The sequence below is a fragment of the Gracilinanus agilis genome, chromosome 3 (assembly GCF_016433145.1).
Source record: "Gracilinanus agilis isolate LMUSP501 chromosome 3, AgileGrace, whole genome shotgun sequence".
NCBI lineage: Eukaryota > Metazoa > Chordata > Mammalia > Didelphimorphia > Didelphidae > Gracilinanus > Gracilinanus agilis.
In genome coordinates, this window is record NC_058132.1 from 241,612,971 (window position 1) to 241,626,973 (window position 14,003).

Genomic DNA, 14,003 nt, shown 5'->3' on the forward strand with positions numbered 1-14,003 from the left:
TGCAAACAGGTAAGTAAATGAAGATAATTTAAAGAAAGGAGAATTAATAACTATGAGTATCAAGAAAGGTTTCTAGTAGAAGGTAGTATTTGACTGAGCCTTGAAGAAAGCTGGGGTCTCAGTGAAGTGAGGAGTTAGTGCATTCTTGGCATGGGGATGGAGGCTAAGACATAAAATAATACATATTTTCTAATTGAGTTGAAGAAGTTCTCAAACTCCCCTCCTCCTCTATTTCCTATTTCTTCTTTTCCTCCTCCTCCTCTACCTTTCCCTCCTCTAACTTCTCCTTCCCCTTCCCTCCTCCTATCTTTATCTTTCTATTGCCATCTTCTAGCACAGGACCTGGCAAATAATTGGTACTTAACAAATATATGTTGGGTGATTGATTTAAAAGGTTTCTACCCCAATGGAACTTATAGTCTATATTAGTAGGGAAATTGAGTATTGCACAATTTACTTCATCTACCAATATGCAAGACCCTGTACTATGCAATGGGGAAGCTGGGACTTGAGGATGAAAATATACAAACATGTTTACCTTCAAGTGGGTGGGAAAATACACAGATAACTATAATACATTCATGTAGCCTAGTTTCTTGCCATCCAACAAGTCTACATTTGTACTGAGGTTCTATCAAAAGAAAATACCTTAGTATTTTAAGGATCTGTGATTTCATTGGTGTGGATCCTGTATCCACTAATGTAGATTTAGTCTTTTTGTCTTCCCAGATGATTTGGAGAGTTATCATGATTGAAACACTCATTATTCAGCAGTCAACTAGTCATGAGCTTATCTGAACTCTTGTTAAACTGATGCTCAGATGAGAAATGTATACCTATACTGTATCAATGCCTTTGTTTTTATAGCCTATTTAGGTCCTCCTAATCCACCTTCCTATTTAGTCACACCTTCCCTGTCCCCACCCAGTCAACTAGTCTACAGATATTTATTAAGTGCCTACTTTCAGCTGAAGATTGTGCTAAGTGCTGGGAATATAAATATAAGCAAAAAGACAGCCCCTGCTCTCTAAGAGCTTACATTTTAATTGAGAAAGGCAAAAATGACACATATAGTGTGCTGACAGCATATGCCATTTGCCACATCTATCATCTCCTACCTCTTTTGAAAGGAGGGAGGTATGGTATAGCATCGATTCTATGGGACCAAAACTGGTATAAATGGAATATAATTGTTTCTGTCTTGTTCACTTTTATGTTATTGTAGGTATATATATATATATATATATATATATATATATATTACTCTTTTGATTCTGTTTATTTCCTTCTTCGTCAAAGGTTTTTTTTTCAAAGTTTCTCTAGATTCCTTATATTTATCATGTTTTTATGGCAAGATAATATTCCATTACATTAATATATCACAACTTATTCAATGATTTTTTTAATTGTTGGGTACCTACTTTTCTATGAATATTTTTGTCAATGTGCAACTTCCTTTGGTCTTTTGCCTCCCTTGAGGTATATGACTAGTAGTGAGAATGCTGACCCAAAGGAAGTGAACCATTTAGTAACTTTCCATGCACGATTCTATATTCCATCAGCAGTATATTATGATGCCTGCCTTACCATTATTGATCATTTCTATATTTTATCACTGTTGTGTCAGGTCCATATTTTAAACCATTACTTCTTGATCAGAGCTAATAAAGATTCATTTCTAATGCCCTTCATGTCATGGTTAAGTGAGCATCTGATTAGAATTTTGGTGGCTTTTAAAAAATATAAAAAATAAAATAAAAAAAATAGTGGACTATGAGACCATTGACTATAATATATAAGCACATATGTATATGAATAGATATTTACACACTTGTATGTATTTGTATATGCTTACATATGTGTATCCTCATATATAAGTATATAATAATATTCTTTTATCTGTATCTTTATTGCTATCACAGTGTTGGATACTTGCAGAATGAATGAAAGACAATGGCAGACTATATTTAATATTGTAATAAAATCCTGTTGCTACTGAGAAAACCTATGAAATCTGAAAAAAGGTGAAATCAGACTGAATTTTGGGCTTAATTTTCCATCCTTTGGCAAATGAACTGCGTCTATTCTTTAATCCATCCTGGAAGAGAGTCCCCCATGCCACCTCTACACCCCAGAAGCCTCACTATCAGAGCCATTGTCTTACAGCTAATCACAGTTTTATTATACTAGATCTGCTTTTGAGAGCACTTGGATTTTCCTTTAAATAGATTGAATGCTAAGATGCTTGGTATACTCCAAGTGTTATTCTTTTTTCCTCTACTTATTATGGGTTTTTTGGCAACCAAATATAATAGAAAATAGAAAACTACCTCCTTTCTTCTCCTAGAATGTTTATATTTCATTAAGAGTGAAAGCAGTGAAAGGTGATTTTGAGGCTAGGAGGGAAATAGTATTGCACAATAACAGTTATTAATTTTGTTGTGAATAATAAACCTTAATTTTCAGTTTCAAATGCTGGCAGACTCCAAAGCAACAACCACAAGCCATGTGATGTAATTTTTATTTTTATTTTTTTAACATTTTCCTATATTGGCAATGAAACAGAATTTGGAGAGAAAGATGTATATCTATTTTTTTCTTTAAGTTAAAAAAAGGGGACTTGGGCATGATAAAATTGAAAATGGAGGTAAATATATTTTTTAATATGCAGAAAGGAGGTGGTGAAAAGCAAGCAAGCATAAACTACCTGATTCTTCAATGATATCATCCACCTAAGCCTCTCAGATCTTGTTCCCTTTTCTTTCTTTTTCTTCTCATTTTTACTTCCTCTTTCTTAATTCTACAACAATGGAAGAGGAAACAAGACATAGAGAAGCTATACCCCATTTGTAAAGGCCAATTTTGGTACCAGAGAACTGATGTCATACCATACCTCCCTCCTTTCAATGGAAGGTGGGCGATGATATATGTAGCATATAGCATATAATGTCAAATGCTTAATATACTATTAAATCCTTGGAGATTATACCAGACACAATAGTGGATTCACAGGTACAGCCAATAATTTCTACATGTTTTCCTAATCATATAGAGCTACTTAAGATTAGGTTATGTTGAACTAGCTAAATGAGATTGATCTTTTTTAGGAATGGAATTCTGCTGTTGACAAACTGAAGAGTGAAGCCCTCAGGATCCTGCTGACAGAAGACTACATGGAGAAAGAACACCTCCAGCTTTCAAACCAGAAGCTGAATCAGCTTCAAGAACAGTTTGCTCAACTCATGGAGGAAAGGAATACATTCTTACAAGAGGCGAATGATTTTTTTAACAGTGTTAACAAGGTTAGTGTGAGGCAAATCAACAACTATAAGTAACCATGCACTGCTCAAAAGATTAATTTAAAAGACTGGATTATTACATGGGGATAAAAAATCTAAACATTTTTATCCAAACTGAGAGGTTCATTGTCCTCTAAGAACAATGATTTGACTTTTAAAATGTGTTCCAACTGTGGTTATAAATTGCTTTAAAAAAATCAAGAACTTCCAGATCAATAACATGAAAGAGTTTTGCTTTTTAAAAATTGCTTCATACAGTGTTTGTTGGTTACATTGTAGAACCTTTTCTGTTTAGGAGCAAACTTGGATCTTTTAGTATTTTAGTAATTTCAAGGAAATACTGCCATATTTATTCTAGAGAAAGAGAATCAGGTTTCAAAAATCAACTAACAACAACCACAGCAACATACTTCCTTATAATTTTCAGTGATTGGTCTTTATTTCCAATGCTCCTTGTTTTAACTGAATAATAACAGAAATACTAAAGATTCCTGGATGACCTAGTTGAGCAAAGTTTTGTCATCTTATGAAAGCATTAAGAACATATCATAGGGTCATTCTGCTTCTCTGCTAGAGGAAAACTTGTTTGAAGCTCCAAACAGGTGCATGGGTTTTTTTCTTCATATTATGATTCTGTCTTTTGAAATCTGGAAGAGGAAAATCTTGGGTATGGGCCACTTCCAATTCTTGATTTGAAACCTAAAGCTCTCCATATGTCAATGGGAAGTAAAATGGCATGGTGCTAGGTTTGATTTCCTTTTCTATTTCTTTAGTAATCTCCTTGTTATTTCATGTAAAGCAAATTATTATTGATGGCTAAAAGTGAACTAATACAAATGTGCTCATCTGATATGTGCCAAATTGTTCATATTTAAGAACTTAGTTCTTTGGATTTTCTCAGTATTCAAAAGGGGAACATGTATCCTTAAACTTCATTAGTAAATTTGTTTTGGGTATTAAATTCTCTTTGTAATAGGAAAAAAATTGTAAAATAATCTCAGGAAAAAAAGTCAGCAGAGCTAGCTATCCACAATACATAAATTACAATTACAATTATAGTTTTATGAATACTGTTTCCTAGTGGACACAAAATAGATTTTTTCCTAACATGAAACATTTCTGTGAGTTCTACTAACTTAAATAGAAAGATTGATAGATAGAACCTCAACATTAAAATTTATGTTCAGCAATCTTTGAGAAAGATACTTTTCATCTTTGATGGTAACTTCTTGGAATTCAATGATATCACCTTCAATTAAAGTTCTTTCCCAAAAGATAAGAAATAGAGCTTATTGTTGTTTGTAAAAAATGCACTAATTATTACTTCTCTTAGACTTTCCTTAACCTTAAAAAATGGGGAATATTTGCTTCATTGTTTATCTCATTTCAAAGTTGGTAATACTTTAGTGCAGTGATTCCCAAAGTGGGCGCTACTACCCCCTGGTGGGTGCTGCAGCAATCCAGGGGAGCGGTGATGGCTGTAGGTGCATTTATTTTTATATATATGCACATATATATTTATTTCTCATGCCCTAGAGAAATTATGTAAAGATCTTTATGGGCACTCAAGCCCCATAGGAGTCAATATGATATTCATTGTAGATGGTAGATTAAGCCATGGCAATTGAAATTTTGATTCCAAGCTTTGTTCATTGTCTCTTTTTTGGTTAAGGTTGTGCTTAAGCCTTTTCTATGCTCCATGGTAGTTTCATTTCTCTTTTTTCCTGTGTCCCTTCTTCATTCTTTCCCTTTCCTTTTTTTCTCCATATATCTATCATATTAGATGTTAGGGTTACCACTATTTTAAAAAGCCAATTATGGCACATGAATGTCTTTATAAATTGAAATCACTAGATAAATCATTCAGAGCACTATTTAGAATTTCTTATTTCTGCTCTTTACAGATAAAAATGTTAATTTATTCAATTTTGTGAGGCTGAATATAACATAATTATCATTTTTATCTGTCCTTGCTGAACATTATTTTTCCTATGGCTCTAAACATAAATCTCTTTACCTTTCAATATTACCAGAAGTTGTTCATTTCTAACGCCAAAGCTAATTATCCAGTTAGCTTAATGTTTGCATACAAGTGAATGCTCCAAATGGTCTTGGTTGAACAATATGGTAGTTTACATATGGAGCACCAGGTGGAGCCATTATGACATGTGACATTGTCATTGGCAGTTTTTCCATGGATTAGTTCTACTAGATTCATTTGGGATCTGAGCCTAAAGGAGTATAATTTTAGATTGGATAAGAGGAAAAAAGTTGAGAAGATGGGCCTTCAAGAAGGGCAAAGTGGTCAGAATTCTAGTAGCTATACCAGATTTGTGCCTGAAAATACAGATCTCCTTTGGTTAACTAGTTATCCATTACACTGACTATCATACTTTAAAAAATCTTATTTCAATGACATAAGAAGTTGAAAAATACATAGATGGCAGATTCCATTCAATTTGTTTTAGATTGCTTTTAGTTATGGAATATTTGTTATATGAGTTATAATCTGCAAATTTATATACACTTCTTCATTCAATATCCACTATTTTGGTTTTGAATGCAATATTTAAGTTTTCTCCAAAAAAAAGCCAATGGTGCTAAAGATATAGCAACAAACAGAACAATTTATGGAGAAATAAGAGGTGTTTTCACTTCTTGACAAGAAACTGTTCTAGGAAAGTAAAATTCTAAGTTCAAGAAGGTAAGGCTTATTTCTGATGTCAGAGGAACATTGAAACAAGGCTAAAGTCTGTATTATTTGTTTATTCAAAGAGATATAAGTGAGTCGGAGGACTATCTTTGGAAACTGGATGAAATGAAGAGAGAATAACTTAATTAAATGAAGTCATAGTTCTCCATGTTGATTCAGAACAGAAGAGAAAAGAAATGACAGTTCTATTTTCTCCCTTCAAAAATATTAGTTGTAGGACTAACAGATTTTATTAACAAGTGGAAATGATGCATTTTTTATTTAAAAAATCAAAACAATATTTTGTCATTTTATACATTAGCTCATGTTGTTAAAGACATGGAAATATTCTTCTGTGTCCCCACATCATTTTGTATTATGCAGCAAAATCTACAATTCTAAAAATTAACTTTTCTAAAAAAATAATTTTATAATGAAAGCTGGTCATATAAAATGAGCAGTTTTAAGATTTATTATAACTATATATGATGAAAACCACTCATGAACTTCAACTATTTACTTTTCTTTTCATGGATAATTTTTTTAAACCCATACCTTCTGTCAGAAGAGTAGTAAGGGCTAGGCAATGGGGGTCAAGTGACTTGCCCAGGGTCACACAGCTGGGAAGTGTCTGAGGCCAGATTTGAACCTAGGACCTCCCGTCTCTAGGCCTGGCTACCCAGCCGCCCCCCCTTTCATGGATAATTTTAAAATCTACTAGCAACCTATCCAGAGGCTTAACAACCTTTTTCCCTCAAAGAAATTTAAAAAGAAATGTATTTGTTTGTTATATTAAAGTTCCCAGATATCTCCATCTCTCATTCCCTCCCTCCCCAAACTAGAATGGTATCATTTGACCAAAAAAAAATTATGCATATATAAAACTTGGTTTTGCTTATTTTTCTTTATTGTTTCTTTCACTGGAGGTGGACATAAACAAGTTATTCTTCAAATAATATTTCTGTTGCTATATATGGTGTTCTCTTAGTTCTGCTTGTTTCAGTCTTCATAATTTCATATAATTCTTTCCATTTTTTAAACCCTTACCTTCTAGCTGGGAATTAATATTGATTATTTATCCCAAAGCAGAAGAGCAATAAGGACTAGGCAATGGGGGTTAAGTGACTTGCCCAGGATCACACAGCTAGGAAGTGTCTGAAGCCAGATCTGAAACTGGAACCTCTCATTTCTAAACCTGGCTCTCAATCTACAGTCACCTAGTTGCCCCTTCACATGTTTTTTTTAATTAACCTGATCATCATTTCTTACAGCTCAATAGATAATCATATGCTACAGCCTACTTAGCCATTCCCCCACAAATGTACGTCCCCTCAATTTCCAGTTTTTTTCCACCACAAAAAGAGCCACCATCAATATATTAGAACATATAATTGTTTTTCCTTTTTCTCTGATCACTTTGGGAAATAAACCTAATAGTGGTATTTCTGGGTCAAAGGGTAGACACAGTTTTATAACTCTTTGGGTATAATTCCAGATTGCTCTCCAAAACAGATCAATTCACAGTTCCACTAACAGTATATTAGTGTCTCCATTTTTCCCACATCCCTTCCAACATTTGTCATTTTGGTTTTTTGTCATGTTAGGTAATCTGAAATTTATGAGCTAATATTTCAGAATTGTTTTTATTTGCATTTCTTTAATCAATAATGATTTAGAGCAGTGATGGGCAAACTTTTTAAAGAGGGAGCCAAAGGAAAGGAAATGCTCATCTGTCAGTCTGTTTCTAAGGCAACTCTTTCAAAATTTCATTGTATTGTATTCGTCAGATTAGAAATAACATTTCCCTGCAGGAAAGAACATTTCATTTCAGGGGGCCTGCATCTGGCCTGCAGGCTATAGTTTGCCCATCACTTATATGGCTATAGTTAGCTTTTATTCATTGAAAAACTGTCTGTTCATATCTTTTGACCATTTATAAATTGGGGAATGATTCCTATTCTTATAAATTTGACAAAGTTCTCTTTATTTTTAGATATGAGACTGAAAAACTCATCTATAAAAAGTTTCCCTTATCTTTATGATTTCCTTCAAATCTTGGCTACCCTGGTTTTATTTGTCCAAAAATTTTTAATCTAATGTAATCAAAATGATCAATTTTTCATTTTATAATGCTTTCTATCTTATTAATTCATAAATTCTTCTCCTATTCATATATCTTATAGGTAGCATATTCTCTGTTAAACTGATTTGCTTAGGATGACTCCCTTTATGCATCCATTTTGGTCATGCATCCATTTTGGTTGTATCTTGGTAAATAGTGTAGGAAACTGGCCTATACCTAGTTTCCGCCAGACTGTTTACAGTTTTCCAAAAAAGAAAACCATTTTTGCCAAATAGTGACTTCTCGTCCCCAAAGCTTGGATTTTTACTTTTATCAAACACAAGGTTACTATAACCTACTAATTACCATAAGCCCCCCTCAAAAGTAAAAATATATCAATTGCCAATATTGGAGGCAGGGACTAATGGGAAGAAAAAAGCTCAAATGAAGTATCATAACAGTAGTTACATAGAATCATCACTCTAGCCACAAGAGTTTGTGCATTATGGGAACACAAATATATACCACCTAGCATATTAAAATTATCTCAGGACATACAAATTTTCATTTTTCTTGATTCTAGCGTGGCTTTATTCTAAGAAGTGTCCATTCAGATGAATATTTTTATTGATCATCTACTTGAGACATATTGATCATTATACAGAGAATGGGGCACTAAAATGAATCAGCAAGCATATATTCAGCATCTGCTGTCTGCCAAGCAATGAATGAGGTGCTGAAGATACAAAGAAAGGCAAAATCATTCCCTACCTTCAAGGCACTCCCAATCTAATGATCAAACAGAGATAGATTTTAAGAACAGAGGAAACTGTGGTTTATATGACAAGCACAAACTAATCCTAACACAATAAAATATTCTGGATTCAGTCATTGATTTAAATCCTATACATTCAGTTCCCATGAACATGTCTACCTTAAGGAAAACAAGTTCTAGAGAATGAGACTCCCCATAATTTCAGGGACCTGCTTAGATTCTTGGTTATGAGTCAGAGAACCAAAGTCAGTCTCAAAGCCAGAGCAGCTAATAAAGCTCAAAGAAGTAAGAAAGTAATATTTTTCCCAGCTGCTACTATTTCTACTTTCATTGTTGAAAATTAAATGACTTTATTTAAATGATAATTTTTTAGAAGATATTTATTTGGATGTGGAATTGCAATATCTATGGAGATGCAAACAAAAATCACTCATTTAACAAATTCAATACATTTTTATAGAATGCATCTTAGGAGTTCAGCACTATGAGGGATACAAAAAAAAAAGCATTGTCCCCCTCTGTATATAGTTTATAGGCTGGTAGTAGTTGGACAAAGACAAAACTGTACAGAAGAGAGTTTTTATTATGTACTATGCATGGCCAATTCTTCTGTTGTAATGTTAATTCCATCCCCTTCTTTCTCCTCTGGGATTTTATTCCATTTGCAATTCTCTTTTTCATCTTCAGTCATTCCCTCTCTAGTCCTCTTTCCTTACTACCTATAAACATACCTGGATCTTCTTGACTCTTCAAATGAACAAACACATCCCTTGTCTTTGCTTTCTAATAATCTCAAACTAATCATCCTATATGCCTCTTCTTTACATATAAATATTGAGAAAGACTACTCTACATTTACTGCCCCTGTTCCATCACTAAAGACTCATTCCTCAAACCCTTACAAGCTTGTTTCTATTCTTGCTACTCTTTTGCTATTGCTCTTTGTAATGTTCCCTTGGATGGATCTTCATCCTATTCCTTGCCATTAGGCATGGGTATATCACAAACCTCTGTCCCCTTCTATCGTCTCCAAATCCTTCCCTATAGTATTTTTACACTAATATAATCTTTAAGAGAGTTAAGAGAAAGAAAAGAAGTCATTCCTGTGGTTTTACTTATAGCTTTTACATAGATCATTCCCAATTTATGTACCCAAACTTAGGCTCTTTTTGAGCTCATATCCTATATTTTAATTGCCCACTGTGTAACTCTTCTTGTGCATCCTCATTAGAACCTCAAATTTATCATATTCCAAATAAACATAACATCTTTTCTCCATCCCTCTTTCTTCTGTCTATCCCATGATATTATCATGTTTTCAGTGACTCAGGCTACAAAATCTTGGTGCCATCTTTGAATGATCCTACTCTCCCAAAACCTCAATATCTTTTATATATTTCCAAGGCTCTCTAGTCACAATGCTTTGTTTTTACTTTAGTTTAGTTTCTGATTACTTCTTACCTGGACCACTGTAAAAAGCTTCCTAACTGAAATCTCTCTCTCTAGTCTCTACTCTCTACTGTCACATAGCTACCAAAATAACCATCTTATCTATGAGTTTGAGTTACCATCTTCATGAGTCACTATGGCTAAAGCATTGTAGTATTGTGAAAAGATCTGTCATCCTGAAGTCAATAGAGATTTTTTCTTTAATACTTCTCAGCAGTAAAATACTTCCTTTGACACTAGTACTGACATGTAGCCTCTATGTGCCTCAGTTTCCTCACTTGTCAACTGAAAATCATAATAAATAGTGCCTATTAGTTTTGTTGTGAGACTTAAGTGAGATAATTTATATAAACTGTTATGTGTCAACTATTATCTCTTTTAAACCAACCCTTTGGCAATGAGCCTATCTGAAACTTATACTGTTCCCCAGATGACAGTCATTGAGGCAATAGTTAAATCTTTTTTCACTTTGGTTGATGATATAGTAGATGATCTGTATAACTGGCATAGCTATCATCCTACTCTAATGCCTTATCACAGCACAGAGGTAAACTTGTGGCCTTAACAGCATTGTAGTAAGAATTTATGGGAGATATATATGCAATACATTCATCAAGCCTTCAATGCTGAAAATAATTCATTTGTAAAATGCTCAACTCATCAACACGTCAACAAAAAGTGTTTGCCCAAATACAGAGAAAAAGTTTTGTTACAGATTTTTTAAAAAGAACTCTATTTTAGAATTTTTGGTTGAAAAGCCAAACAGTCATAGCCAGAGATTTAAAACTGGAAGTGATTTTAGAGATCAACTAGTTCAATTCTTTCATTTTCCAGATGAGGAATCAAAGACACAGAGAGGCAAGATATCTTGCCTAAGATCACATAGTTGCAGAGAAAGAATTTGAAACCATTCCTCTGAATCCAAATCTGGCATACTTTCTACCATCACATGCTGCTTCCAGAACATTCAAATTATTATTATTTTATTAAATTAGAGGAGCTTAAAATTAATGTCATTGCTTTTAAAGCTCTCCATCAATCTTTTGCCCACTGCATCTGAACATATCCCATCTGCTAATTTACATTGTATCTATCTAGTCTTAAATATGGACCATATGTTTGTGCTGAATTGGAGGAGGTGAAGTATAAAATAAATATGTAACATGCCCAAAAGACACCTGCAAATACACAAGGAGAAATTAATTGAGAGGAAAGGGCTTGAGGGAGGCATTTTGGAGTTATTAGCATAGAAGTGCTTATCAAACTATTGGGAGATGAATTTACTGAGGGAGAGAATCTATAAAGAGAAGGGGAAATCAGAAAATGGAGTTTAACCCTCAGGAAAACCCATAGTGAGTGAAAGGTGGAAGAGGAAGAACCATGAAAGGAAATAAGAAAGGAAAAATCTGTGAGTATAACTTGGTACAGGATAATAAGATTTCCATAGGTCTCATGACATTTCTGTTAATGTTTTAGGAGCATGTCCCCAAATTAAAAAACAAAACAAAACAAAACATTTCAATTTTATTTTTCATTGATTTCATCAAGTGATTTGTCATACTTCTGGTTTGGGGAACCTAGCCCTCAGAGGCCCAGAATTAAGATTATCTCAAAGAACCATCAATTTACTGCATTATCTACAATCAACTGCATCAGTTAACAGTTTCTAAATCCACTTTTTATACCAGAAAGCAAAGAAAATAGAAACAAGAGGAATATTTTTATTTCACAGTAAAATTACAATAACATTTTCCCATCAATTGATGCACCTCCCTTCTAGCACTGGTGGATACTGGTGTAGCTTTAGAAAAAAGAGGACTGAAAAGTTTAGAAAGCTAGAAAAATTGTATTTGTACAAGATATATATATATACATATATATATATATAACACAATGTTTGTTTTCCCTTTTCTTTAGTATAAATTTTAAAATAATTTTAAAATATTGTATCTCTTCTTAACTTGACTTAGATAACATTGCTTTGACCTATTCTATCTCAGTTTTAAAACAGTCAAAATTCAGTTGTTTAAATATCTTATTGACATTAATTTGCTACTTAGTAAGATTGGCTGGATCCTAAAGTCCTAGTACTATTGTAAGAGTAAATAGTGTAACAGAAAGTGTGCTGATCTTGGAGTCAAAAGGACCTGGGTTCAAATCCTGCCTCTGATGAGGGATTAATCAACTTAATTTCTCTGAGGTTTAGTTTTTGCATGTGTTAAAAGGAGATAATAATGATCTCTGTGGAGCTTAACTCTCAGGGCTGTTGAGAGAATCAAATGCACAGTATTTTAGAAACCTGAGAATACTATGTAACTATCAAAAATTATTATTATCTTCAATGTATTTGGCTCTTAAACTTTGAATTTCTTTACATTTTATGATTTCTTTCTGGAGCAATCACTCTTCTAGATCAGTCTTTCCTCCAATGCCTTTCTGAAATAACTCTTCTCTTCATCAAAGACAACCTGTCTTTCTCTTGTTCCCTTTTGCCTTTTACAGTGGAGGAACAGGGTGAATATTCTATCTCAGCTGTTTTCCATTAACCATCACACAATCTTTGTTGAAATGAAAAAACATTCTACTCCAATCTTCTTTGAAGGGGCCAGAATCCTTTGAACTATAATAATATATGTTAAATATAGTTAAACTTTCTAACACAAAATTATAAATTATACATAAAAGGACTTGTGCATTGCATTTCTCATGAGGACCAAAGGTTCAGCCAATGCTTTAATATACTAATTATAAGCACAGGACACAGTCTTATTTATTCTAACATATTATCATAGATTTTCAGAAATGGAAAGAACTCAGAGGCCATCTAGTTCAATTTGTCTCTAGTCCAATTCCCTCTACAATATCCCTGAGAAATGGTCATCTAGCTAGCATCTGAATATTTCCAGTAATGGAGAAACATCACTACTTCTTTGGCCCTCTAAACAGTTCTAATTATATAAGAAAATCTTTCCCTTGTGGAGCCAAAATATACCTCAGCAACTTCCATCCATTTTCCTTACTTCTTTGCTGAGGGGCCAAGCAGAAAAAGCCAAACCCTATTCCATATGATAACCCTGTGAATGGGAAGCTATAAATGTGCTAACCCTTCTTACCTGGCTTAATTTATCTGTCTATGATTACAATGCTACTGATCTGAATTTATACTCATTTTTCAGTGTGTCATTATTTCCTCAACCTATTTCTTTGGTGAGCATATATGGCCATAGCTGAACTCCCAACCCCAATACCAGAATTTCTCATTTTATAGATAAGAAAACTAAGGCCCACAAAGGTTAGATATCACACAGATTAATAGACAGGCAGAGGGGAGATTCATTCCTATATCCTTTGGCTCCAAAACCATTGGTTCTGATATTACTATTGTCACTGATAACAATAGATAGCCATAGAAATGTTGGCAGATCTTTTTGTTGTTATTCTGCTCTCTACTCAGAACAAGACAATGGGACCTGATCTGGGGTTTGAAATGACCTTCAAGTAATAGACTCATCACTTTGAGACTCTGTTTTTATTGATAACTGCATGACTCATTGGGTCCTGCCTAGCAATTTCCCATGCATCAGTACCACTCTGGTGCTACCACTGTACACCAAGTTCCCATTCCTTCCTGTCATTAAAGTAGAGATATTGACTGTAAAAAATGAACAAACAAAAAAAAATAGTCTGATCATCTCAATGGCCTTTTATTTATTGGTCTGGGATATT

At 33.6% G+C, this 14,003-nt stretch overlaps 1 protein-coding gene across 1 annotated transcript in view; it reads left to right on the forward strand.

Annotated features, from left to right (window-relative positions):
- The window catches only part of CCDC141 (coiled-coil domain containing 141), a 280,596-nt gene that overhangs the window by 143,286 nt on the left and 123,307 nt on the right, over positions 1 to 14,003 (forward strand). The window contains exon 7 of the mRNA XM_044669079.1: positions 3,108 to 3,302. Coding sequence (XP_044525014.1) covers positions 3,108 to 3,302 — 195 coding nt within the window. The remainder of the gene's footprint in view (positions 1 to 3,107; positions 3,303 to 14,003) is intronic.